General features: G+C 43.4%; 8 protein-coding genes across 9 annotated transcripts; 3 read left to right on the plus strand and 5 right to left on the minus strand.

Moving 5' to 3' along the window:
* The first annotated feature begins 299 nt into the window (after nucleotides 1-299).
* LOC135342633 (long-chain fatty acid transport protein 4-like) lies at nucleotides 300-3267 on the plus strand. Its single transcript, XM_064539424.1, has 5 exons — nucleotides 300-514; nucleotides 602-1149; nucleotides 1312-1381; nucleotides 1610-1811; nucleotides 2108-3267. The coding sequence occupies exons 1-5, from the start codon at nucleotides 345-347 to the stop codon at nucleotides 3041-3043; spliced, it is 1926 nt and encodes a 641-aa protein (XP_064395494.1). The 5' UTR covers nucleotides 300-344; the 3' UTR covers nucleotides 3044-3267.
* LOC135342742 (splicing factor C9orf78-like) lies at nucleotides 3249-5710 on the minus strand. The gene is made up of 9 exons (XM_064539580.1): nucleotides 5544-5710; nucleotides 5415-5474; nucleotides 5314-5365; nucleotides 5185-5258; nucleotides 4689-4838; nucleotides 4453-4581; nucleotides 4054-4122; nucleotides 3863-3930; nucleotides 3249-3543 (listed from the first exon to the last, which is right to left on the minus strand). Exons 1-9 carry the CDS (start codon nucleotides 5630-5632, stop codon nucleotides 3341-3343), a joined length of 894 nt encoding a protein of 297 aa, XP_064395650.1. The 5' UTR covers nucleotides 5633-5710; the 3' UTR covers nucleotides 3249-3340.
* On the minus strand, nucleotides 5699-7679 carry LOC135342658 (uncharacterized). The gene is made up of 2 exons (XM_064539455.1): nucleotides 7466-7679; nucleotides 5699-7397 (listed from the first exon to the last, which is right to left on the minus strand). Exons 1-2 carry the CDS (start codon nucleotides 7558-7560, stop codon nucleotides 5786-5788), a joined length of 1707 nt encoding a protein of 568 aa, XP_064395525.1. The 5' UTR covers nucleotides 7561-7679; the 3' UTR covers nucleotides 5699-5785.
* Nucleotides 7680-7711: 32 nt separating this feature from the next.
* Nucleotides 7712-10240, plus strand: LOC135342744 (uncharacterized). Its single transcript, XM_064539582.1, has 11 exons — nucleotides 7712-7906; nucleotides 7965-8031; nucleotides 8090-8145; nucleotides 8194-8265; nucleotides 8374-8448; nucleotides 8510-8603; nucleotides 8663-8736; nucleotides 8783-8898; nucleotides 9180-9234; nucleotides 9288-9399; nucleotides 10023-10240. The coding sequence occupies exons 1-11, from the start codon at nucleotides 7832-7834 to the stop codon at nucleotides 10103-10105; spliced, it is 879 nt and encodes a 292-aa protein (XP_064395652.1). The 5' UTR covers nucleotides 7712-7831; the 3' UTR covers nucleotides 10106-10240.
* LOC135342624 (A disintegrin and metalloproteinase with thrombospondin motifs 7-like) lies at nucleotides 10132-14825 on the minus strand. The gene is made up of 15 exons (XM_064539412.1): nucleotides 14714-14825; nucleotides 14546-14609; nucleotides 14387-14487; nucleotides 14273-14327; nucleotides 14104-14200; nucleotides 13777-13892; nucleotides 13573-13702; nucleotides 13278-13361; nucleotides 12816-12934; nucleotides 12244-12548; nucleotides 11982-12177; nucleotides 11710-11871; nucleotides 11215-11394; nucleotides 10709-11036; nucleotides 10132-10483 (listed from the first exon to the last, which is right to left on the minus strand). Exons 1-15 carry the CDS (start codon nucleotides 14722-14724, stop codon nucleotides 10365-10367), a joined length of 2067 nt encoding a protein of 688 aa, XP_064395482.1. The 5' UTR covers nucleotides 14725-14825; the 3' UTR covers nucleotides 10132-10364.
* Nucleotides 14826-14861: 36 nt separating this feature from the next.
* Nucleotides 14862-18896, plus strand: LOC135342682 (adenylate kinase 8-like). Its single transcript, XM_064539489.1, has 12 exons — nucleotides 14862-15098; nucleotides 15209-15258; nucleotides 15366-15446; nucleotides 15498-15596; nucleotides 15658-15696; nucleotides 15762-15804; nucleotides 15902-15973; nucleotides 16038-16235; nucleotides 17277-17498; nucleotides 17984-18206; nucleotides 18451-18508; nucleotides 18566-18896. Exons 1-12 carry the CDS (start codon nucleotides 14930-14932, stop codon nucleotides 18752-18754), a joined length of 1443 nt encoding a protein of 480 aa, XP_064395559.1. The 5' UTR covers nucleotides 14862-14929; the 3' UTR covers nucleotides 18755-18896.
* Nucleotides 18817-23525, minus strand: LOC135342745 (N-lysine methyltransferase SMYD2-like). 2 transcript variants are annotated; one of them, XM_064539583.1, is made up of 11 exons: nucleotides 22816-23525; nucleotides 22713-22770; nucleotides 22521-22647; nucleotides 21705-21808; nucleotides 21354-21650; nucleotides 21257-21292; nucleotides 21124-21205; nucleotides 20898-21053; nucleotides 20769-20831; nucleotides 20588-20717; nucleotides 18817-19023 (listed from the first exon to the last, which is right to left on the minus strand). In XM_064539583.1, exons 1-7 carry the CDS (start codon nucleotides 23001-23003, stop codon nucleotides 21158-21160), a joined length of 858 nt encoding a protein of 285 aa, XP_064395653.1. In that variant the 5' UTR covers nucleotides 23004-23525; the 3' UTR covers nucleotides 18817-19023; nucleotides 20588-20717; nucleotides 20769-20831; nucleotides 20898-21053; nucleotides 21124-21157. The 2 variants fall into 2 exon arrangements, with proteins under 2 accessions (XP_064395653.1, XP_064395654.1); XM_064539584.1 differs by lacking the exon at nucleotides 20769-20831.
* Nucleotides 23526-23601: 76 nt separating this feature from the next.
* LOC135342693 (histone-lysine N-methyltransferase SMYD3-like) lies at nucleotides 23602-25740 on the minus strand. The gene is made up of 10 exons (XM_064539503.1): nucleotides 25409-25740; nucleotides 25306-25363; nucleotides 25140-25257; nucleotides 24901-25043; nucleotides 24536-24832; nucleotides 24450-24486; nucleotides 24320-24398; nucleotides 24062-24235; nucleotides 23880-23997; nucleotides 23602-23805 (listed from the first exon to the last, which is right to left on the minus strand). The coding sequence occupies exons 1-10, from the start codon at nucleotides 25594-25596 to the stop codon at nucleotides 23695-23697; spliced, it is 1323 nt and encodes a 440-aa protein (XP_064395573.1). The 5' UTR covers nucleotides 25597-25740; the 3' UTR covers nucleotides 23602-23694.
* Nucleotides 25741-27163: the final 1423 nt, after the last annotated feature.

Genomic DNA, 27163 nt, shown 5'->3' on the forward strand with positions numbered 1-27163 from the left:
ACTGTGCTTCAACAGTGAACCTGTCAGCTAGCCAAAGTGCTCAGCTCAAAGCTTCTTCGCACACCGTGAAAACAGTTGGCTAGCATGACAGGTTTGGACTCTTTCAAGCTGGCACTTTCTGCCCTAAGGTCCGGAGACTTTCCCCAGAGCGTGAAAAGAGGACAAGCCTCTTGCATGTTGCTCTGAAACAAATCTTCCACGTGCCTCACAGAACAGTGAAAAATCAGTCATTTTATACTATCACAACCACGTGGTCGGGACAGTGCACATGCGCGAAGAGAGGTGACCACATGGCTTATTGCATGTAAGGGGCGTACACCAAGGAAGTACTTAAAATAAACAAGATGGTGTTTCCAAGAAAGGGTGTGCTGGTGGCTCTAGTAACTACAGTGGTTCTAGTTCTCATCGGGTTCCCACTATGGATAGCCTCTCTGTTTGGTCTGATGGGGTTTCTGGGCACGGGTGGACTCCAGTACTGCAAGCTTTTTATACGAACCTTCCCCGTGGATCTCTGGTGAGTTGAATGTCTAGCTCCTCTGGTATGGTATCTGTGTTCACACACACTCAATAACTTTATCCATACCTCATCGTTAAATCACAGGATGGGAAAGAATTTACTAGCGATGATGAAAAAGTCAAACCGTGTAAAAAAAGAAAATTTGTACGTTTCCGACTTATTCCAAGAAACAGCTGCCAAATATCCCAACAAAGTGGCCATATATTTCGAGGATCGTACTATAACCTTTCGTGAACTGGACGTACTCTCAAACAAGATAGCCCATCATTTCCTGGCTCAGGGTTTTCAACGTGGCGACGCTGTTGCTATGTGCATGGAAAATTGTCTCGAGTACATTCCCGTTTTTCTAGGGCTATCGAAGATCGGAGCGGTGGCTGCTTTGATCAATTACAACCTTCGACAAGAGTCTCTCACTCATTGCATCAAAATATCCTCGTGTCGTGGTCTAGTGTTTAATAGCTCTCTGGGGGGAGCTGTGAAGGAGGTTTGGGAGGACCTGGATCCAGGGGTACGAGACCACGCCTACTCTGTCGGTGGTGATGCTGGAATAGGCGGAGTCTCACAACTAGAGGGACTACTGGAGAGTGTGTCAGCTAGTAACCCTCCCCCAGTGCATGGGAAAAGCTCTGATGGTACGCACGGCACACATACTTTCAATATTACTCTTAATGCCATAATTGTCTTTATAATTAGGTGCTTTTTTTAGTAGTGTTATGTGCTTTCAGAACCCTGTGTCTATAGCAACATGCGTATGACTGACTATTGTGTCCATTCTCTTTTGTCCTTATCTCCAGACAATGTGTGCTATATCTACACGTCCGGGACCACTGGAATGCCCAAGGCTTGTGTAATGAAGCATGACAGGTCAGAGTTCATTATAATAATAATTATGGATGTCTTATAATAGGTATCATATCGCTTGTGGATTATCCTGTAGAGCTTTAACCAGTTAGAATTTTCCATGTAGAAGTCTCTGGCATACTCGTCAACCACATAAAGCATGAATTCGAACAGTTTTGGAGAGCTTGAGCTCACTTTAACGTTTATATCTAACCTATTTGCACTAGTAATTATGTTTCTCTGTGCTCTCAGGTACTGTACCCTTCCTGATGGAGTGACAGAGTTTGCTGGTGTTACGGCTGATGATATCGTCTATTGCACTCTCCCTCTCTACCACTCCAATGGAGGCATGTTAGCCACTGGACAGATGCTCTTTGTGGGTGCCAGCTTTGCTCTCAGGAAGAAGTTCTCAGCCAGCAACTTCTGGACTGACTGCATCAAATACAAGTGCACGGTGTGTGTGTGTGTGTGGTGTGTGTGTGTGTGTGTGTGTGTGTGTGTGTGTTGTGTGTGTGTGTGTGTGTGTGTGTGTGTGTGTGTTTTGACTACTGGATTCCCTCTATAACGGATACTTGGGGAATATAGTTTTGGCCCTTATAATATACAAAGGTTGTTTTGGTTATGGGTTTGTTTTGTACACAAACTGTTCATTTGGGACCTGAATGTCCGGCTTTTTTCATCAGGGGTGACCGTTAAAAGGGTTCTACTGTATAGTAGTTCAATTCACTTTACTCTTTATAACCTCTTCAGGTTTTCTTCTACATTGGAGAAATTTGTCGCTACATTTTGGCCCAGCCCAAGAGGCCTACGGACACACAACATTGCATTCGGCTGATAGTTGGGAACGGATTACGCTACGAAGTATGGAAGGACTTTATCGAGCGATTCAAGATTCCTCAAGTAGCCGAGTTGTACGGCTCGACCGAAGGCAACGTTGGACTGATGAACTCTCTCAATAAAATCGGAGCTTGTGGTAGAATATCTGTCATCCTGCCATTTATCAACCCAGTTGCATTCGTCAAGGTGGACGAAAATGGAGGCTATATTCGAGACAGTAACGGATTTTGTGTGCCTGCCGCTGTGAACGAGCCCGGGGAGTGTATGGGGGTCATTAAAAAGAGTCAAGCAAGGTTTAAATTTCACGGCTACACGGACAAATCGTCCACTTCCAAGAAAGTCATGAACAACGTGTTTCGCACTGGGGACTCGTACTTCAGGTCAGGTGACATCCTACGAATGGACGAGGAGGGTTTTGTGTATTTCTGTGATCGCACCGGAGACACGTTTCGTTGGAAGGGAGAGAACGTATCCACGGCAGAAGTGGAGGCTACGATGGCTCATATTCTTGAGTTGACGGATGTGGTGGTGTACGATGTTGAGGTGCCTGGTAACGAGGGGCGTGCTGGAATGGCTGCCATTGTGGGGACTCGGGACACTGTGGACCTGTCAACACTCCCTCGCCAACTCTCTCTCTCCCTGCCCCCCTATGCTGTGCCTATCTTTGTGAGGCTAATAGAGGCGGCTGAGCTCACTGGGACTTTCAAACTGCGTAAGGTCAAGCTGAGGAACGAGGGTTTTGATCGAACAGAGGTGACTGACCCACTGTACATGTTGAGGGGGTCTTCGTACGTCCCTCTAACAGAGGAGCTCCACGAGCAACTCCTCCAGGGAACAATCAGAGTGTGAAACAATGGACTCATGCATTAGCTGTTAGTAGGGGACTCTATAGAAGGAAAGAATTGGTTGAATCATTAGTGCGTGCATATGTCATGAATTACTTAATTCTTGGCAGAATTATTAGTATTGTTATTATTGGTGTGCTACACGGAATCATGTGACTTTTTGTTATTATTGGTATCGTAAAGATTTTCATGATAATTATCATGTGACATAATTAATTATTAATATTGTATTATTCAGGAAGTGAAAAAGTTTAGCAATTTACAACAAGAGGCAATAATAATTATACAGTCATACATACAATTAACGCCTAACTTTCTTTCTATATTTGTCATAATGAAAGTCATCAGTGGCTTGTGCGTCGGTCTTTCGCTTGCCCAGATCTTGACCAACTGCCTTCAACTCAGGACCACTCTCACCCACGACAGGTATGTAAGTGGGCGGGGCCTCAACTGGCTCCTTAGACGAGTCGTCTTTGCGACGACCACAATCATCTTTTTTGAAAACTGCAGGGATCGACAGTTACATCAAAAAGAACATAATTCGTACAATACAATACAGTCAAAGTTGAATAGTGAGTAGTAGCCTCGATCCCAGGCCACACTTCACTCAGGGAAGGCACCTCTTCTTTTCTCTTGAAGGCCGGTGAAGGAGGCTAAGTAAGTAGTAGAGTTCCCGGCCCGACTTTTCTATTGTAAGGCTACTATATAGAACAAGGCTATAGAAGAATACAATAATAACAATACAGTCAAAATGGACTACGTGTAATTAAGAGTCATACAATACAGTGTGCTATAGTGTGATGCAAGTGGGTTACTGACGTACATCTGAGGCTGTGTAGAGTGTAGTTGGTGGCCATGTTGGAGGGGGCGAGGGACACGCTCTGTTGACTCCTGTAGTACAGTACACACAACATGAGGAGCTTGATCCACCCACCACACACACGCACGCACGCACGCACACACACACACACACACACACACACACACACACACACACACACACACAACACTCACTGCTTCATCTTGTCCTCCACCAGTTTCTGCTTGGCTAGTTCCGTCTCTTCAATGTTACGAAACTTGGCACTGTGTAAGTGTGTGTGTGTGTGTGTGTATATAATCAAGTACAGGCAGCTCCAAAACAAGTCAGCGTCGGAACATTAAGCAAGGTCATTTTAGAAAAAACACCATTTAAACCCACGCGTTATCTCAAAAACAGAACGACAACAATCAGCATACCATTGGATAGAGCTATCAAAGAGCTACAAAATGCATCTTTTAGAAAGTTAGCCATCAAATTTCAGTAACATCACGCACACGTTTTTTCTATTGGCAATAAATTGATCTAGGGATACTATGAATGCTGCCTATTTTAGCCCCCCTCCCCCCCCCCCCACACACACACATATAACTCACTCTAATCCGAGGTCAATCTCTGGTATACCCGAGAGCATTTGATTGGACAACATATCCTCTGTCTTGGACTTTGACTTGACGTCGATTCTCTCTGGGAGCTTGTACAATGACTTGACCTTAGCTTCGTACCTGTATACATGTATAATAATATTACGTCAAAAGACAAGCCAAAGCTGAATATAGCAAATGAAACAGTCTTGTACATTTGTACAGCTCTAAAATATTGATTGACATACGTAGATTCTTGCTCAGAAGTGTCTTCCTTCTGTGGTAGCCTCTTCTCCATCTCATTCTCGATGTACTGTAGCATGTGAGTATCATCATCTCTTTGCTTGGTCTCAGCTGAGAAGGTGCTAGCCAGTCTCGCCAAAACCTCATCCTCAGCTCTAGGGAATTATGATTCAACAGCCTTAACTTTAGTACTGTTCATTCAATGTCAAAATGTATGAAACTTAGAAAGAAACCTTTCTAGCGCTATAATTTGTCACTTTTCAGCCTTGGAAATGCTATATGCATGATAATTATGGCCAAATTGGCATGATATGAACCAAGAGTTCATTAGGAACTCTTGTATGAACCTATTAGGTCTCTTTCTAGTTTAAGTTATGGCAGCTGAAAGAGTCCCGGAACCATATTAAATGGGAAGGGGGAACGGTCAAACAGCCATAATTAACCAAAACAATTTGCAATATTTAGAGGGTCGCGTGTGTGTGTGTATTTCTAGTGACGTACTTTTCTGCTTCGTTCTCTTGCATTTCCTTGAGGTCGACTAAACCTCCTCCTGTCTTGAGTTTGAACGGATCCGACTGTATGGAGGCAACAAATAGAGAGTGAAACAGAAAATGTAACAATGGAACGTACCGTCATTTTCTCTTCTTCAGAATATTTCTTGCCAAACGCTAGACCCACAGCACTGCACAAATCACATGATAGTCACATGACATTTATATAGGCACACATACCTCACTCCACCAGGACGCTTGCGGAACTTCTGCAGCTCCTTTGCTGCCTCCAACTTCATTCTACACATACGTACACACACACACATTGATTTCATAATTATTATAGGATAGGATAGATATCTCTCTCACCCCACATCATCAGCCACTTGTTCTTCTTGTGTGGGGCTCTCTTCTCTCTCAGAACTGTCCTTCCTCCGCGCTCTGTAGCGTCGAGGCATTTTAATTTAATTCCCTATCTAGATCTCTCTCCTCTCAGTTTATGTATAGGTAAAGGGTCGATAAAGCTACATTTTAAACAATCATTATTATAGCAGAATAAATACGAGAATAACAATTATTTTTGACTTTATAAAAAAATAAAATAAAAAAAATTAGCAGTGTTGTCTGGGTGGCCAATGAATGAATGATTTTTGTTGTTGAACAAGAGACGCTTGAATCTTGTTCAAAGGTACATCATGAAACGGTGGAACCCCTCCCTCCAGTAGGCCGATACCAGCTGCAGTCCCAGCGGCCTGCCCCATCTGCCATAGCGTTGGCTCCACTCTTATAGCAGAGAAGGCAACATGACTCACAGAAGGACAATTGGGGACGGCCAAGTTGACTAACTCTTGTCTCTTGGGAAGGAGAGTGTAATAAGGAATCTCAAACACAAATATTCCTCCAGTGTCGTAACTTGTTAGTCCTTCGTTGAACACAATCAGAGTTTCCTTGTCATCAGCTAATACAGCCACTCTTTGCATATCGTGAATATCAAAGGCCCAATCAGCGATAGCAATGGAGTCATCTCTACACTTGAGAAGAGCCGGTATTCTGTCTTGCTGCACATAGACCTTATCCCCGATCATTCTAACAGCCTCTCGAACATATAGCTGGGGTGGAAAATGATTGTTTTCTGGCCACTCATCTTTGCAGAGTCCATAAGATCGATAAATAACTCGATCAATATCTGGCACGGATGGATCACTCACCCAAAACCACATAAGACCTTGGACATAATACTTGTGAGCGTTATAAAACTGTTTGCGTTGAGTTCTATTGGCTGTAGCATAACCAACAGCGAGACCAACCGCATCGATACCAACAGAAGCAGAGCCACAGCAAGCGTCAAATTTGTATGATCTTAATATCTCGCCCGGATATCCTTTATACTCGAGATTTTGCCACGGCCTTTCAATGGTATCCTGAAAGCGAATATCTTGTAAATTGAGTCTTCTTGATAGTTCAAAGTCTCTAGGGTCATAGCCAGGGGGCTCTGGGATAGGCACACTGTTGTTGGGATCACTGGTTAGACAAACCCTGAATGAATATGACATGAGATTCTTATCAGACGTTCCTACAATTGTTCGAGGGTCAGAACCGTTCTGTACATACTTGAGCAGTACTGGGCCATCTTTGTCATTTACACGAGCCTTCACGGGAACTTTGAACTGGGACAGCGAGCCATTGCTAACACCACCCCGCCACTCGTTGTATTTGTCACGTCCTTCTCGACCAAACGTGTACTCTACATAACCGGTAGCCATCATCAGTTCACCTTCGTAGCTTGCATCAATAAAATACTTGGCCGCGAGTGTTTCTCCAGCCTCTAGTATAATCTCTGTGATTCGTCGTTCACCATTTTCTATTGCGGTCTTCACGCCATCACGGCCCTCAACAAAGTTAGTATTCAATCTGAGCTCGACATCATAGTCATTCAACATGTTCCTGAAGTTAAGTTCCCCCAACCAATTGTCAGGTTGCCACACTGGCTCGGTGGTTCCATAAAAAGCTGCGTTACGCATTGCCCATAAATACTGTGTCGAATTGTTTATTCGTATTTCGTCTTTAACACAATCTCTGAGTCCGATGCCCCCCGGAGAGGCCATACCCCCCACATAGGACGTGGGCTCTATGAGTAGAACAGACTGAGCACCACTAACACGAGCAGCAATGGCTCCGGCAATCCCAGCTGGAGTGGCAGCGTACACTATCACATCATACGAACTGAAGGGGAAGAAAAAATTGAACATAAATAAAACATTGATAATGATTACATTATTATTAAGAATTACGTTTGCTCATGGTAGGCGCTCTGTACAGTGGTCAGTAACAAGGTGAACAGTAGGAGCTTCTTCACAGATCCAGACATGTCTATGTACATGTGCATGAGTATCTTGGTCTGTGTGTAAGAGTCACTGTTGTTGTACCTCTCCTCAGTCCTGCAGGTCACGATAAATGCACCGTAGTTTCAGCATAGGTTTCAGGGTCACCGTAATTATAAGCTACAGGATGCTAACAAATGGGCGGTACCCACCATGTATTAAATTTGGCCTTTGACCCTTTGGCAAGAAGAAATAGAAGCAGATCCTTTCTGAGGCCTTAGCGCCTTGGCCTTGTGAAGGAGGCTAAGCTAGAGGCCAGCTCATGAGCTGGTGGTGATGGCCGTGTACCCAGCTCAACTGACAGTGGAGGAGAAAAACCTCAAGAAAAGATATGCAAAGCTTCTGGAGAAGGTATTGTCATGTGTGTGTGTGATCCACTGCATACGTACCCCATATACATATTGAATAGCGTAAGCAGCTACTCAAGTCACAAGAGAAGCCATTGCTCAAATCCAGCTCTACCAAGCCCTCTGGAGGTGAGTGGTGTACTTGACAACACCGCGTGTGTAATACTATCCCCTATCTTTAATACAGAGATACTGTCTCCTAGAGATGCAATGGCTGCTGCTAAGAAGCTCCTAGAGGCTGGGGTGAGCTCTGAGTGTGCCTTCAGAATACGTATCTATTGTTCTATACAGAAACTGAAACTTGGCAAAAAGAATCCAGTCAAGAAAACGGGATTCAAGAGAGTGGGAGAGACACCGAACGATGTATGTCACACAAGCACACTCCACACACACACATACTCCCACACAAGCACACTCCACACACATACGCCCACACAAACACAGGCACACTCTACACACACACACACACAGGCACCACCGGCCAAGAAAGCCTCGACTGTCAGCTTCTCTCGATCTCCTAAGGATCCAATAGAACAGCAGCAACAGGTGGGGTCATAGAGGTCATATTGAGGGAAATCCCCTCTCATTATGTGACCCCTTTATACAGCAACTGAAGCAGAAAAAAGTGGTCGATCAGATTCATTATCAAAAGAGCTTGTACAAGAGAACATTTGTGAAGGGATCTACTGCCAGGGATATTGGTGAGGGCGGCTTGTTATAGAGGGAGGACTTATGCTGAGACCATAATAAATATTTTCAGAGCGTATTCCTAAGAAACAAGAAGACGACGTCGCCACGGCAACTACTGACAACAAGGTCTCAGGGACACTCAAGGTGAGTCACATGACCTGTTACTATGGTTACATTGTTCCTCGTACAGGAGCGTACAGTGTATGTGCGGGTGGAGTTTGGTCCCGTGCTCTCTGAGAATGCTTTGCAGAAGGCGTTCTCAAGATTTGGAGAAATTGATAAAATAGAACTTCGGACATCAGCAAAGTGAGTGAGTAGCGTATTTATTTAAGGCAACACTCTAAATATAAGACATTTGAATATTCCAATGGTGTGCTTAAATCAATATTTCTGTCGGGACAAAATCTTCCATAATAAATGAAGGAAAAAATGTTGGCTATAATTGGTTTTTTCCGAAAAACAAGTCTGTTTTGATTGCTAGCTTTATTTCCTCACTTTTGAAATGGGCATTTTGTAGCTCTTTGATAGGCTTCAGGCCCAATCTGTAAGAGTTAGTCTCACTAATAATGCTCATCCCTCTTGTTCAGGTCAGCCTTTGTCAGTTTTGTGAGTTTGTCTTGTGCCTCGGCAGCCGCCAGAAAGGTGGGTATGACACAATATGGATGTGGCTTAATTGTTACCCCCGGCTCCTACAGATGAACCGTGGTATGATTCGTGGATATGAGGTGATAGTTCAACCAGCGGGAGATGAGAACCACTTTGTAGAGCTTGCTGGAGAGGCAGCCTCTAACCCATGGGCCGTCATCGGTACGTATACCCTATAGCGGGTTATTTTCGTATAGTGGAAGTTTTTGTATATTCCGTAGTGTAGAGCATCATACGAAAATTACCCGCTATACGGTAATTTAACTGTAGTAGTGAGAAATTTTTTTAAAGTAGTGGCAATCCTCAATGTTAATTCATGCATTTGCCTACATAGTTTAATCTACTGTAGGCCTAAAGAGGTAATGATTATATTTTGTCTAGAGAAAGAGGTGGGTCACGTTAGCATACCAACTCTAGGCAGTGTGGGCATGTCCCTTATATAACCATAGCGATATACCAACTCTAGGCAGTGTGGGCACATCCCTTATATAACCATAGCGATATACCAACTCTAGGCGGTGTGGGCACATCCCTTGTATAACCATAGCGATATACCAACTCTAGGCGGTGTGGGCACATCCCTTATATAACCATAGCGATATACCAACTCTAGGAAGTGTGGGCACATCCCTTATATAACCATAGCGATGTACCAACTCTAGGCAGTGTGGGCACATCCCTTATATAACCATAGCGATGTACCAACTCTAGGAAGTGTGGGCACGTCCCTTATATAACCATAGCGATATATAGATTGTTGTTAACGAGTGCTTGTTTCCCTGTAGCTGCTGGTAAGGAAGTGTCTGCTCCAGTCAAGAAAGCTCAGTCACACAGAACTCAGAAATCTTATGAAAACAATGACTTTTAGGGCATCACATTTTTTCTCACTCACTTAAATCAATTCATCTGATTTGCTTACTGTGATATCATTACACTGTGTAGTCAACAGTAAATTAAAAACATAACGTGTGTACATGTGCCATAAAAATGGATTAATAATAAATTATTAAAAACAGCAAAGTAGGCTGGTTGGGAAATACATAATTATTGCATACATACATACACGATGAAAGTCAGAGATTGGTGATTGAAATGAGATGGTTTGAGCCGATATATCGAGCTAAGTGCTATAGACACGACGCACAGCACGCTTCTCTATGTAATTTAGCACACGGTCTCGGCACATCATGACAGATATCCGGAGGTAAGGTATCCACACACAGTGGTTGGGTTGGTGGAGGGGGTTCTGTAGTGTAGTACACATGCATAATGATATCAGTCATCAACAAGCTCACCTAACAAACTAAGTCCTTGTAATAATGGCCCTCTCAAGTGTTGCCTCAATTTCATGCTAAAAAGTGCTATACGTTTTTTTCCCTACCAGCAACAAACTAGAATGTTCCATGTAAAAGTCTATGGCATACAATGCTATTAACATAATTGACCACAGTACTACCAGTACTCCACTCACCAGTACACGGCGTAACTCCATTGCAGACCTGTACGCTACTGACTGGTCCAAAACATTGGGAGCACACCTCCGGGTCCACTTCGCTGTCTCCTCTCACACAAGACACTTTTCTGTTCCTGAACCCCAGGCCTCCACACGGACACACACCCCACTCCCCCACACTCCACTCAACGCACTCAGAGCTAGGGCAACTGGACAGAGGCTCAGGGGGCGGTCGCTCCAACCCCTCACACCACTCGGGAGGGAATATCACTATCTCTCCACCCTGATCAGCTCCACAAACATACTCGACCTCCTGAGTCTGTTGTCCACAACAGTTTCCAACACACTGCAAAGATGATCGTTGGTATGTACAAGGGCGTATAAAAGAGAGAGGGGATGCAACTGACTATCAACCCGGCCTACGTGCGAGCAAAAACTCAAGCCAGAGACCGGATATACTATGCACTGTACGCAAACATCTATTATTAATCGCTGCCCACTAGTTTTTGTGTTATTAGGCTCACCTTCATCATGTTGATGTGCCATTTTACTTCACAATTGCCCCTCCTGTCATCGTAGCAGTCTCGTACTGGATCAGCTGGTTTAACTTGTCCCTCACAACAACCAGGAACTTTTTTACCACTTGTAGTATTCTTACATTTCAACACTCCAAATTGGACACCCGAACCACACGTATTGGAGCACTGCAATAATACACTCAAATGATAACAGTGAGCAAAATGAACGAAGGAATTGGACGATGTTCTAACTCTCGACTCACAGGCGGTATTAATTTTACGTAGATATTATATTTTTGTGCGGAAAGCATAATTAATAAGGCTTTTATTTGGTATTGGTTTCATCAAAAAATGTAAGAAATGTGGAGCAGAAATTGATCACTACTGCAAGCTATTGAAAATAGGTAATGAAATGAAAATCAAGCTCACTCTCAGAGGTACCTAAACCACAACAGGTCCTTTTCGGGGAAAACTACGCACGTTTAATTTGGTCATTTTTACCTTTTTCCATCTTTGGAACAGCCAGGTACATTGTGTGGAGCACGGACACGCCTCCTCCGTGGACGGTTGGTTGCTCTGGTTACAATACATTGTGTTGACTTGCTCTCCCGTAGTCACTTCCATACAAAAAGCTGTCCTAGAGCGACTCTCTCCACACATGCACTGTACACACAGGGAAAGGGGGGTGACATTGAGGCCTGGCTTGTACACACAGGGGAAGGGGGGTGACATTGGGGCCTGGCTCTGACTACTATAGCTCTTACTACATGTACCTTGGACCATGTCCCAATATTCCACTGAGTTTCACACGAAGTGAAACACTCTCTTAACGACTCGGGCTTGGGCAAGTGTGAGCACAGAGCATCCCCAACAGCTGACGAAGCTTTCTCATTGGTCGGCTGTTGACATGTGATTTGTCTCACCTCACTGTCACGGCACACACACCCACTCCAGTCACCAACCACCCACCTGTGGTGAAAGAAACAGACGTATATGTTGCTTCCACCATTACACTTCGTAATTATATATACTTACCTTGCTAAACATAGCTGTGTGTTACACTTCTTAACGAGAGGGGCGGGCATTTGGTTCCCCTCACCCTCACAAAAGGCATCTGGAATAAGTCTGTCTGGATAGTTACTGTCTCTGCAAACTGGTCTTGCCACTGAGATGCCCGATCCACAATCGACCGAGCAGTTATCATAGCAACCATACGCCCAGCTATACTCTCCGTCCATTGGTGGGTCCATTGCCGAGGGCATCTTGTCGGATTGGGGGCGTGTCTCCGTGTGATGATACTCATAGCTGACGTGAGGAGAGGTTCCATTCACACCCTTCAACTAGTGGAGAATTGACAAGTCTATTTGTGTTGAGTTTGACTTTCATAATGTTGTCATAACTCTATAACCATTTGGATTCCTTGTTAAAAAAAAGCGCTTCTATCTAATAATTATATGCTTTAGACCTGGTAAGCTCCAACCAGGCATTTTCTAAGTAGATGTCTACAGCACTTATCATGTCAACTGTCAATATGAGGAAGCTATAATTGACCTCAGGCTGACCTCCTCAAAGTAAACACTCACTAATTGTATTCATTACGTCATTACCTTTACAATGACCAGTTGTGACAGTGGACCTGTTGCACGCCATACTTCCTCCCCATCCGGTGTCACTTCATAGCTGAAGGCATCGGCACCAATCAGATTACTCGATTCTCCCGAGACAGCTATGTGTGTGTGTGTGTGTGGTCTATAGTGAAAGACACTGGAAAATGCTTTGTCATGTGAGTGTGAATAATCTCCATGTATTACGAAGCGTAGTAGATGCTGTTTGTTTACATGATATGATAACCATATTCACATGGGATCCACATGCCTCAAATAGCTTACACCATTTCAAACATGCCTTCTACTCCCTCAACGGCAGTCATTCCTTGGACATTAACAAGCCTCGGTAATCTATCAAAGGCCTTTTCTAATATGAATAATCGATCAGTCTTTAACTACCGCTACACCCACCTGTCATTATTGCTGGTGTGTGTATATTCATTCATTCATTGCAGCACTTACAAAGTGACCCTGAGTTGGGGTGTAGGGCGTGTGTGATAACGATGGATGCAGCACCCACTGGAAAGTCCACCACTTGAACCGTACCTGCAGATCGATCAAGGACAATTTGAGTACAACACTTTTCACCTCATTTGGAAGAAACAAAATTGCTAACTTCGAGTGTGTAGACTAGTGTAACAGAGCTTATGGTGTGGTCACTGTACACTGTACACTGCTACCATACCTACATGTAGTGGTACTATAATAAGGTTTGCAAGGTTGTAACCATAAATTCAGGATATTGTACCCTAGCTACCTGTAGTTGTTGAAGGTTGCACTGTAGCATGCACTGCAATGCAGGGAGGATGCGTGTCAGAGGGAGACAGACATCTCATACACTTGTCCTCCACTTTAGATGACCCCAGCACACCATCGCAACCTAACACCTGCACGAGGGGGGTATATCATAATGTGAGGATATTAGACGGTGACCCTTGTTACAGAGGAGCCGGCCACTCACCACACACAAGCTTCCAAGACAGATCCCCCCAGAGTGACAAGGTGTTCCGTCCACAATAGTAGATACGAACACAATTCCACGGTCATTCTCACAGTTTAAGGAGCAGTCCAGTGTGGCTGCATGCAGAGAGATGAGAACAGTAGCTTTGATCATCCATGCATGCATACATGCATAGTGATAACGTTGACAAGTAATTATACGAACTCAATGCGTCACACCTCTATAGCAATGTTTAGAGCAGTGCCCTTCTCGTTAGTTATCTGTTATCTTTATCAGCTATCTCTCTTATTATCATTATTACGGAAGTAAGTAAACATGCAAACATACCATTGTGGGTGAGTGTCCACTCTCCAGGAAGGCCGGCCGTCCTGTCTCCGCATTGTTGTTCTCTGAAGTCTACACCAGCTGTTGAAGACTGGCAAACCTATACAATATAGGGTCATTATAATAATTCAGTATAAATGGCTCAAAGCTATAATATAATTATTATATATACCTGTGCACAGCAAGACCTGTACTCCACCTTGGAGCCACTGCTGCACTGTCCATCACTAAATGTAGAATAATTGTGTATAAGTGTACTATAAATGAGAATCGTTTAATAGCTTACAGACAGTGAGCTGTTCTTGTTGAGACCCCAACTCCACAGGACCGGGAACATTGCGACCAAACTGACCAACTGTACCCTCCCAGACTCTGACAAGCTGTTGGCTGCAAGCGTGAAAACACACACATGCACTAACCAGTGGTTAATGCAGATATCACTCACTGCTCCAATGACTGGAAGCATCTCTGTGCAGAGCAGCAACAACCACAACACAGTGAGCTGCAGTCTGCATACAATGCATGCATGGATATGATCACAACTGCACCACAGAAATTAAATACTGAGCTAGATCTAGCATAATAATATCACTGCATCCAGCCACAGGCTCACCTTGTTTCCATTATGTTCTGATGATGATGGCTTGATAAATAATGTTTTCTGAATGGTTGATCTCCTGCAATGGGCTATATTATATAGACATGATTGTTATTGAGAAAGGGGGGGCGTGACAGAGCTGCTCCACGTGGTTGAATTCTACTCCGTATCTATGGAAACATCAAAGGTTGTGCTTAAACCGCAAATACAAGACATCAAAGAGAAGCTGTAATGGATGCTTTGAAGCGACCGCTGTTTGTCCCCCCTGAGTTCAGCGTGTATGCAGAAGAGAAAGGAGTGTTTCATCTATACCAGAGCATTCTCTCCCAGCTGGTTATACACAAACCTAAAGACCCACTCACCTTCATTGCTCAATACCTCGCCAAGCCAACTCAAGATCGTACGTTTAAATTTAATTAAACCGACGCTATTTTGGGGGTGGGTGTATGGAATGTTGATATCTCTGTGGATTACGTGACTGACATAGTTGATCGCTTCCCCCCCACACAGCGCCACGACTAGTTGTCTATGGACCCCCCACATCTGGACAGTACACTATAGTGAGAGTTGTTATTCCTGTCGCGGAAAACGCCTTCTAATTTAAATCACAATATTTATACTCGTTACAGATTGATTGATTGTGTTACTGTTACCCCCCGTCCTACAGAGTAAATTGGCAGCTCAAAAATTGAACGTAGTTCATGTAAATCCTCAGCGACTGCTGGTGGATGAGGACACTGTAACCAAGGTAACCAACGGCTCCTGTAACTATATAACTAGCCACACCCCCATCGTATAGGAAGCGAGGGATCTACAGGTGGCGGGCAAGTCTATTCCTCCAGAGCTATGGGCACAAATCATTGCCACCAGACTAGAAGCAGATGATTGTACCAGTAAGGTAATGTGTTTTGATAGTCATTAATAGTTGAATCAATGATGGTTGATTTTCTTGGAATTAGGGCTGGGTGTTGGAGGGATTTCCAAGAACCAGAGAACAGGTAGTACCCAGTTTTATAGTTCCATGTAATACTTATATACCTCACAAATTCTGCCACTTTGTTAGGCACTGGCTTTGAAGGCTGCTGGAGTTCTAGCAAAGCATTTCAGTGAGTTATTGTAATTTCGATTGCTCCATTAGCTATGTGCTGTCGCCAGTAATATATGTGTGAGTCATCACTATAAGGGCTTGCTCTACCAATTCAGTTCATCTGTCAGCCCCGAATAATGTCCTACACGAGAGATATTCTGGCAAGCGTGTTGACTCTCTTAGTGGAGGTATGGTGTCCGCATCTCTGTATAAGAGGCTGTATTATTAGCACCCCCTTCCCCCCATCTGCAGATGTCTACCACTTGTTGTTTCATCCTCCTGACTCTTCGGACGTAGCCTCTCGACTGATTGAAGAGCCCAACGGAAAACAGGCTATGATGGAGGGGCTGGATCACTATCATCGATACTCCAGTCCACTACTTGACTGCTACTCCACGGTTTCCAAGACCTTCAATGCCGACCAACCACTCGACGATTTGTTTGAGGAAGGTATGTTAGAGTTACTGGGTAATTCAATCCTAAGCATGCTATGACCACTGAATTTTAACGATTGCTTGTGTTGGTACAATAACTCAATTGAGAAAGCCGTGTGTATAAACACTGTCATCTGAGCCGTGTTTGTTGAATTACCGTAACATTGTGTAGTGATTCTCTTACATAACTTGCTGGAATACTTGACAAGGGAGGGAATGGAATATTTGTATGTTCTCAGAATATCAGTCGCTGATATAAATTCACAAATATTTGAAGCATTTTCTGCTTTGTCGTATTGTGTATACAAGCACATTGCTCAGAGGATTAACAGCAATTATGTTACCTAGATACCATTATTATATATGCATAGTATGAGATTAATTCAGCCACACTGGCGCTAACTTTATTAGCATTCCTTAGAAGGCTTCTTCCACTAATATTATGGTCAAACTGAAAGTGTCTGTTGCTAAGAGTTGTCTGCCCCCTCCCAACATTTCCACACTCAGAGACACTCACTGTCTGTTTGTTAAGTACACAACACATTCCAGAGACAATAACATAACACTTATTCCCCTCATTACATCATTATTTACAACCTCCTTTTCACCTCACTTGAAATGCAAACTTAGAGAAAACACTTCGTCATTCACTGTTATAGGCTCTGTGTTCTGTACACACCAAGTCTCAGGTCAATTAGAGTAGCATTTTTGCTTTTTTACTTTTAGAACAGTTATACTGGAGTTTGCAGAATCTTTGCAACACCCCAGTAAAAGCGTAGAGCGTTATGCGTTCCTTATATGGATTTTGTGTACACACTGTGGTCTTGCTTAAATGTATGAGCATTCCCCATATAAGGAACCACAGTGCTACACACTTCTATTCATGTGTTGCAAAGATTCTGCAATCTCCAGTACAGTGGTGATTTCATTCAAAGATTCTGCAATCTCCAGTACAGTGGTGATTTCATTCAAAGATTCTGCAATCTCCAGTACAGTGATTGATGTCATTCAATGTGCTATATAGATCTAGGCAATAATGAATTCCCCTTATTCACAGTGACCAGCTACTTGAGTAGTGAGCCTCGGTCTGCTGCCCCCCACACACCGAGGATTCTACTCCTTGGGCCCACAGGAGCTGGAAAGACTCTACAAGCACTTCACTTGGCCCGCACGTACAATATTGTCTCAGTGGATGCTAGGGAACTCATCAGACGCACTATCAACTCTGGATCAAACGATGCTGTTAAAATGAAACCATTCTACGAAAGAGGAATGATGAGTGAGTTTAAACTAACAATGACCTTATTCGTACTCTGTGTTACGATCACCCACTAAAAGTGTATTCTGTAGCTCTGTGATAGCTCTATTGTCATTCAATGTCGTGTTTATATAAACGATTCCATTTTCTGAAAAAGAATTGGGTGTTTTTGAGCCTGTTTTCAAAGCTATATATAACTCTGAGTGATAATTAATTTTTGATTGTCCAATTTCACTATTAATTAAGAAATGCATTTTTTAGCCCTTTGAAATACCTATTCCTAATTATGGTGTTTAGATCGGTGATTTCTTTCTGGTTCAAATGTTCCTTTTTTCCGAATAATTATAGGTGGGGAAATGGGCCTGTTTTCAAAGCATGCCGATAAATTGAATTTGGATTGTCCAATTTTACAATTAAAAGATGCGTCTAGCAGCCCTCTGATTGCTCTATTCAATGGTGTGCGTAGATCAGTGATTGGTTTCAGCTAACCTGTTTTTTTTGTGCAGTTCCTGACGACATGGTGATATCACTTCTCTCTCAGCGATTGTCCCGATTGGATGCTACTAGTAGAGGCTGGGTACTCCATGGCTATCCACTCACGAGGGATCAGGCAGACCTACTAACCAAAGTTGCCCAAGCACCCAATAGAGTGTTCTTCCTCAACCTCCCTGAGGACTCTGTTCGGGAAAGACTGTCCATGAGACGATTAGATCCTGTCACTGGGGACAGGTACACTCTCTACCATAATCATTGCACACACGTACACAATACACACACGTTTGTATCCATTTATTTTGACTAATGGCATAGCATAAATTAAATTTGTTAGACCAAAAATGATTTAATTGTCTAGTTTGAACTGTCCATTTTCACTTTTGTAGCTCTTTGATAGCTCTATCTATAATATCAATGATATCTTCTGAAAAGCGTGATTGAATTTATCACTTGTGTGTGTGTGTGTGTGTGTGTGCAGGTACCATCTGTTATTCAAGCCACCTCAGAGTCAGGAGATCAAAGACAGGCTTGTCATAGTAAGTTAATTTCCTTGCCTCTGTATTATATTTATAGTCACTGTTTAACCCCTCCAGCATCCTCGTGACTCAGAGTCCAAGGTGACGGCTCGTCTGTCACTATATAATAGTTACATAGAGGACCTGGTTGACTGCTACCCATTGGCCCAACACATCAACGCTGACCAAGACCCACTCACTGTGTTTGAATGTATTGAGAGTGTACTCATCAGACCAGCCACCAAGCAAACATCTCCCAAGCACTAACATTTATATCCATGTAACCATTAATACATAACATTATAATTTTAGTTATCACTTGACATATCTTGCACAATACTGTTAATGATCTGAAAACTTATTTTGTCCAACAATTACATCAAAACAATAAAAATTAACCCAACGACAATTATCATAGTCATGATCAGTTGATTTGTAAGCTACTTGTAGTTCAAGGTGAGATCGATCAGCATGCTGGCTATTCCTCGAGTGATGGGGTGGTCAGCTCCGTACAGTCTTAGAGCTACCTTCCTAGCCTGCAGTGTGTGTGTGTGTGTGAGCTAGGGATTTAAACAAAAAAATAAATTTGCCTTATCTGACCATAGAATCGGGTAACCACCTTAAGACACGAGTGGCAGGAATAACTACTATTAATTTTAAGGTTAGGGTATTGTGTACACTCATGAATATTCATGAGTTTAATTCTGTCAGCTTTTTCTCTCTTGCAGGTTCAAAGAAGTCTGCTGTACTTATATTGTATGATTATTAACTCTATTGCTATTGTTTTGTGTAAGAATGCCATGATTATGAAGATGTATGAATGAGAAATGTGGGCATCAAAACCGCAAGTATAATAAAATAGACTATTTTTTGCATCAATTTATAAGAGCAGTAAGTACTTTCAGCAGGTATCTATATGTAGCTAAGTACCTTCCAGAGGGCCAGACGAAGAGATATTCGTTGTAAAACTTCATACGGGCGAGTAAAAGCTAAGAGTAGACGGTAAGTATCTAAAAATACGCTTGATCTTTCGATAAACAGGAGGCTAGCTCCAACCGGATTGAAGCAAAATTTCTCTTCGTCTGGCCCTGCCCCTACCTTTCTTTAATTGGATAGAGCCCTCAGTTGAAGATTCCCGGGTTTATCCATGCTAAAAATTGACGCAAAAACTACAGTACAACTTGTCTGCTGCTACACTAAAAACATAGCGATAATGATATTCATACTCCATAAATATCGCGGGGGGGGGGGGGCGAAATTTTGACTGCTTGTTTTACTCTCAGGGAGGCTATGCAGGGGGGGGTGTTTGGTGTTATGTACAAGTAATTAAGTAGATGTAGTATTTGATAGGATTTGACCTGCTGTGTGTCTTTCTTTGGAGTGTGCTATAAAAATTGCTGAAAAATGCTTGTCTTTTTTTATTACACAAAATTATGACAATGGTATAGATTATGCTCATAACTAGCCACCACATGTAATATGTTACTGGGGGTGACCATACTGATCTGATCTGATTCCTTAATTTTAAAGGTGGTATGCACAACGGTAAACACTAAACATGGTAGATAAACACGAAAAGCAGACAACACAAACAGAAAAAACAAGCAGATGCTTGGCCTGGAGAGCCAAGAATGAAGGGTTAAAGAGTCTTTAACGGTGTACCAACCCTCCCCATTCGTCTGTTGCATTCAAAGTCACTAAACACTAAATAGTTATTGTACACCTTATATTCACATTGAGACCATGCTCAATAATTGTAAGCTCAAGCTGACATATGAAGTATAGGACTTATCTTCAGACTTGGATTGATATTGGTTGCTGTGATACCCAGTTCAAGTTGGCTTTGAGGGAGGGAGGCTTAGCTATAAAGTACAACCCTGTATTGTCTGGCCAGGTTTTGTGGTACATGCAGTTGATACATTGTAGTGGGGTTGGGCAATGTGGGTTCTTCTATGTGGTAAGTTGAAGGAGCACAAAACAAACTTAAACCTCAAATTTGGAATTAGCAACAGCAAGAGTTCTTGGCAACATGCATTAGTCAAGATAGTAGTGTGTGTGTGTGGGGGGGGGGGGTACTCTACTGTACAGTGGAGGGCTTGCCTCGGCGTGGTAGTATAGTGAGGAACGTAGGATCTTTTGGTCACAAGTTCCTAAATAGAGAGACCGTCCCATGCTCGCAATCGTCATTAGCTGGATTGCACTGTCAGGATGAAGGGGCCCATAGTGACGGCTGTGTGTGCATGTGTGTGTATGTGGGAGGAAGTTAGCTGTATACACTCACCATCTCGGTTCCAATAATTCAATTTTGTACTTGAGCGCCTCCTTCAAGCGACTCATATCAATACTGGTCAGATATTGTGTGTGTGTGTGTGTGCGTGTGCATGGGATAAAGTTGACTGTATATACTTACCGAGATGGTGCTTCCATGTTGTTCAAGAAGTGACTCAACTTAATACTGACATTGCTCAGATGCTCCATAAGACGCTGCCACAGAATATTATCATGGGATAGTTGTGTCAAATGGCTTGTGTACAGCACTCTGCCTTTGTCATACACCTCCTGCCACTGTACACACAAACTGTTAGGGAGCAAACACACACACTCTGATGGTTTATGTAAATTACAGTGGCAGGATATTATCTTCACATTCCTGTAAACCATCCAACTCTGCTAGCTTCTCTTCCATCTCCTGTCGTAACGGACCGGGGATTTCCCTTCCTACAACACAGGATGAGAGCGTAATAAACTAGTACACTAAAAGCAACAAACCATCGGCAGCCATAAGAGCAATTGCTCAGAACATCCCTATAGTAATAGAGAAACATAAGGAGAATGTGAAACACCACGTACACCAGCAACCACTCACGGGGGATTTGCTGATGTCCTCTAAGCATCTCTCACAGGCACAGGTGAAGTTGTACCTCTTCTGTAGCCTGGTTTGACGCTCACTCAGTAATTCCAGTGTCTCAATGTAGGTAATGAACAGTTGCTCATCAGGACCTATATCCCTGACAGCCTTGAGGACTAGTTGTCGTCCATTAAACAAGGGAAGAGTGTTGGGACGACAGGAATAGTTGAGCAGAGAGGGGGCAGAGTACACGGCCTCGCCCACTTTAGAGGTGTTGTCAACATCGCTTATTATTGAGAAGTGATTACAAATCAACTATACAGAGAGAGAGGGATTAAAGTAACACGATAAACAACCACAATGGTGTACCTTCAGGAAGAGCTGATCGATGACATGCAGAGGATAGTCACAGAGACGAGTGATCATGCGAATCAAGTTCTGTTCAACCCGTCTGTCAAACCAGTCAACAGGAACTATGGAGGGAATATTATTATGCCTCTGTGCGCATGCGCAAACGAGATATACATGTACGATAGTGTGTGTGTGTGTGTGTGTGTGTGTGTGTGTGTGTGTGTGTCTGTAGACTGCTACAGCTGCTCAGGGATCAATAAACTCTTACTTGGAGATTCTAGTAAAATAATGCTTCGATCGTTCTCGAGTTATGTACTTGGACAGTGGAATGCCATTGCAGTATTTTCAGAAGAGCGCGTAGCAAAACTTGTCCATGGAGTGTTACTACTCTACTTAGTAGTTAGCTCTGTACTAGAATGCTATTACAGTAGCCTAGACTTTGTGTACTTTTGGTATCCTTTTAATCATGATCGGTGATAGAAAGAAAATAGCTGTACAACAAACCTACAGCAGCTAGCTAGCTATAATTATAGCTCTGTGTTTGTTTTACATTCTTTTGTCAGGATCTTTTTCTCAGTATTATAGGAAGTTTTACGGGGGAAAATATCCAATAACGCATGCGCAAGCAGTCAGTAGCAGGCCTTCTCTTCAGGGGAGGCCAGTGAAGGAGGCTATCGTGTATGATCTCTGCAGTTTCTAGTAACATTTTTATTAGAAAACATCATTGACAGCGTGCAATTATAATTACTGGACCGGATGTGATAAACTTTGAAACATCCACCAAGGCATCGGTACCCACGGGTGCTTTCATTAATAGAGCTAGCTGTTGCTTACGTGAGCAGAGGTGTTGAGTGTCCCTGGTCAGTGCTCGGAGAACTAGTCTTACGAATGGTGCAGCCCGAGTACGACTCAAACCACTTACACCCTCACACTCTGTCTTATGCAGCGGCCAATCCAAACGCTGCAAAGTAGCGTAACATACACTGAAGGACACACACGCATCTAGACACACGCACGCATACGTACCTGGCAGTCAGAGTTGTAATAATAAACAAACTTGCATCGGCTGCACTTCTTCAGTGACCTACACAGGAATCATGAGCACTGCATGCAATACACAATCACTCACTCTGATCTGTTGAAACAGTGCTCACAGATAGTGCCTCTAGTCTCCTCCACACTGCAATGTGCTATAGGTAGTTCACTGAATATAGTGTCCCCAGCAGATATAGGCACTTTAGTAAACACTCCTCGACCCATCCCGGCCACTGTGCGCAACTCCAGCGATGGAGATAGCCTCCTCAAGTCTTCCTCCATTGCAGCTAGCTATCGCACATGTGTTAGATTAGATCCTTGCCCATGCACAAGACAATCTACTGCAGCAGCCCCTCCCCCTGATCCTTGATCGCAATCCCAATGAACACCTGTATGTGGATTTGTGTTCTACGGTTCTTGCTAATTTGGGCTCTAATAGCTACACCTGCAGGTGTTGCTTACTTGTTCTGGAGCTTCTGGTTCAAGAAAGGTGTCTGTGATGGTTAAAATACGCCTGGGAAGGTTGTACCCAAGATTCAGGACAACCCTGACAAAATCAATGTGAAAGCTCCAAGAGTTGCTGGTTTTATTTATAATTATGACTGGCATACACTCGTGTTGACATTACTTCCTCGTACCCACTAAAAAGTGCAAAACAGTAACATAACAACAACACAGTGGATGAACTATAGACCCATAGTATATATATCTGTATATTTAAGAGATAAGTACGTACTCCATTGGAAAATCCTTCAAAAGAAGCAAGCAAACAAATAGCGAATCAGAAAGTGACTGCTAGCAACCTAATTGGTCCAACACATCAACGCTGACAAATACCCACTCACTACCAAGCAAACATCTCCCATACATGGCATTGTACTTTACATTACACAATACTGTTATGAACATTTTATTAACTGTACTTTTTTAACTGCAGCAAAAATTACAATGTAGTAAATAATCATTATTATAATCATACATGTAGTCTGCGAGCTAGTTCACGTCGAGTGTAGAACAGCATCATGGCTGCCTCCCGAGTGATGGGGTGGTCAGCTCCATACAGTCTCTCAGCTGCTGTCTTAGCCTGCAGTGTGTGTGTGTGTGTGTGTGGGGGGGGGGGTGACTGTGTATAATTATGCTGTACAGTGGAGGGCTTGCCTTGGTGAGGTCGTCTAGTGACAGGGTCAGTTGTTCAGTAGTTTTTACATTATGTCTAAATTTCCCAGTTAGCATTAGCCAGTATACACTCCCAGGATCAAGGAGTCCATAGTGACGGCTGTGGGGATGTGTGTGTGTGTGTGTGTGTGGGGGGGGGGGGGGAGTTAGCTGTATAGACTTACAGAGATGGTCCTAATAGTTGGGTGATGTACTTGATCGCCTCCTCCCAGAGACTCAACTCATCACTGGCAATGAACAGATGCTCCATAAGACGCTGACTAAAAATATTATCAGGGGATAGTTGTGTCAAATGGCTTGTGTATAGAGCTCTGCCTTTGTCATACATCTCCTGCCACTGTACACACAAACTGTTAGGGAGCACACACACACACACACACACACAATCTGATGGTTATACTATAAACTACAGTGGTAGGATATCTTCAAGTTTAGTTAACTCCTTCAACTCTGTCAGCTCTTTTTCCATTTTCTGTCTTAACGAGGAGGAGACTTCCTCTCCTACACACAGGATAACAGTGTATTAAAGTAGTACTAATAAAAGCAACAAACCATTGGCAGCCATTAAGAGCAATTGTTCAGAACATCCCTAGAATAAATATATACAATTATATAACACCATACCAGCAACCACTCACGGGGGATTTGCTGATGTCCTCTAAGCATCTCTCACAGGCACAGGTGAAGTTGTATCTACTCTGTAGATAATGTTGACGCTCACTCAGCAATTGCAGTGTATCAGTGTAGGTAATAAACAGTTGCTCATCAGGACCTATATCCCTTTTAGCCTTGAGGATTAGGTATCGTCCATTAAACAGTTGAACAGTGTTGGGACGACAGGAATGGTTGAGCAGAGAGGGGGCAGAGTACAAGGCCCTGCCTACTGGAGAGATGTTGTCTGCAACCATCTTTATTGAGAATTCATTACAGATCAACTATACAGAGAGAGAGAGAGAGGTGGGTGAGGATGAAGTAACACAATGAACAACCACACTGTGTGTACCTTCAGGAAGAGCTTACGGATGAGATCCTTAGGATAGTCACAGAGCTGAGCAGTGTCAGCTATCGATTCCCGTATAGCCTCATGGTCTTTGCTAGCCTCTTGATCTTTGTTAGCCTCTTTGATAGTGAACCAGCCATCAGGAACTATAATTATAGATAACAGACTACATGGCACCTGTTATTGTGTTCCTTAATATTTAATATTTAATAAATTCAGCTGTTGACACGACTAGCTCTTACGTGAGTAGAGGTGCTTAGTGTTCCTAGTCAGTGCTCGGAGAGCTAGTCTTACGAGTGATGTAGCCTCCACACCTTTCACACTGTCACACTCCGCCTCGTGCAGCGGCAAATCCAATTTCTGCGTACAACATACACTGAACACACACACACGCACACACACACATACCTGGCAGTCAGAGTTGCAATACTGAACAGACTCGCATTCGGTGCACTTCTTGAGTGACCTACACAGGAATCATGAGCACTGCATGCAATACACAATCACTCACTCTGATCTGTTGAAACAGTGCTCACAGACAGAGCCTCTAGTTTCCTCTAAACTGCAATGTGCTATAGGTAGTGCACTGAATATAGTGTCCCCAGCAGATATAGGCACTTTAGTAAACACTCCTCGACCCATCTCGGCCACTGTGCGCAGCTCCAGCGACGGAGACAGCCTCCTCAAGTCTTCCTCCATTGAGCCAGCCTAGCATAGTCTGGCCACGCCCTCCCATACTTCGTATATGGTCGGGTGAACTTGCAATGAACAGTTCGTGCAGACACCCCAAGATTTTCTTGGGGTGTGAAACCGCTTGTCAAGTGCCTTGTGGGCCGTTGTGGCCTGTTGTGTAAACTGTTACGTAAGCTATTGCATCACGAAAAAGTAGCTAGATATGGGCCTCTACTGCTGTTTGTGTGCGAATGAGTCTCTGGACAACCGAAGGCGAAAGAAGCTCAATGGTCATAGCTGTTCTGAAGCAAGAGAAGTACTTGTGCAGCTCCTTCCAGTACCTCTGCATTGCATCCCTGAAACTAGTGCTAGTGACAGTATATTGTGTCACCAGTGCGAGAAACAACTGAAGAATGTCCATGCTCAACAAGAAAAGCTATGCAAGGTAAAGAAGGAAGCAACAGAGCTAATAAATGGTCTGCTTTCAAGACATGCAGAAGATAACTTAACCACCACCGCCAAAAAGAAGTAGAGTTATGCAGGAACCCCCCACACCACCCATTCCATTATCTGTTTCAGTACCAACCATTCCACCAGTGTCAGCAGCAACCATTCCACCGGTGTACGTGTCAGCAGCAACCATTAAAATAAGAACCATAAGAAATATTGCAAAGAGGCTGGAAATCGAGACTAGCCTAGCACATGTGTTGGAGGCACAGGTAAAGATCATTCCTGCAAGACAATACAGTGGTTGAGCAGCCCCTCCCCCTGGCCCTCCGTGAGGTGTACCATAGATAGTAGTGGGTGTACTCAATCAGACTAGCCTCGATCCCAGGCCGCTCTTCCTCGAGAGAGGGCCTGGTATTGACTGTTTGTGCATGCGCCATATAATCCCCAGAAACTGGGGACTCCGGATATCATCGTATAATGCTCAGTAAAACCATGACGTCACAACAAATGGAAGTGGGTTGAAGAAAGTGGAGAAGAAGGTTTCTAGCCCGTGCGACAGCATTCTAATAGCTACCCTTAGCCTGCTATGTTAACAAAGAACTCACAGCCTGCAACAGTGTGGATGGCAATCGTCTGAACGAAGGGAAGGCTGATAATAGCTTATATGGACACAAAGCGACTAAATACAGGAATACTCCAAAGGCAAAGTACTTTGACCTCTAGAATAAATAAATTCTGTGCATGCGCATACAATTTAAAACTGTGTACACGCGGCTTGGCTGGCCGGCTCTGTCTTCTAGCTTCATACTCCTACTCCCCCTCGTCCTCCTCCTCCTTCTATATAGCGGAGTCTTACAAGTTAATGGTGGCTGGTATGAAATAGTGGCTAGAGTCTACAAGTGCTGGTGGAATGAAGAATGGAATGGTGGCTACAAGTTCTGGTGTGAATTAGAATGGTGGCTGATTGATTTTGAAATGGATGTTCATTAATTGAGTGTCATGACGAACTTTGGTATCTATACAATAGAGCTAGTGCTCATGATCCTTGCCAATACATGTATATGGACTTTTTAGCGTCAGATTTTCTAGAAAACTTAAGTTATGTTCCTTTCCTTTGGTTTGCCCATGCTCTAAATGTCATCTA

The sequence above is a fragment of the Halichondria panicea genome, chromosome 10, assembly GCF_963675165.1.
Source record: "Halichondria panicea chromosome 10, odHalPani1.1, whole genome shotgun sequence".
In the NCBI taxonomy this organism is placed as follows: Eukaryota; Metazoa; Porifera; class Demospongiae; order Suberitida; family Halichondriidae; genus Halichondria; species Halichondria panicea.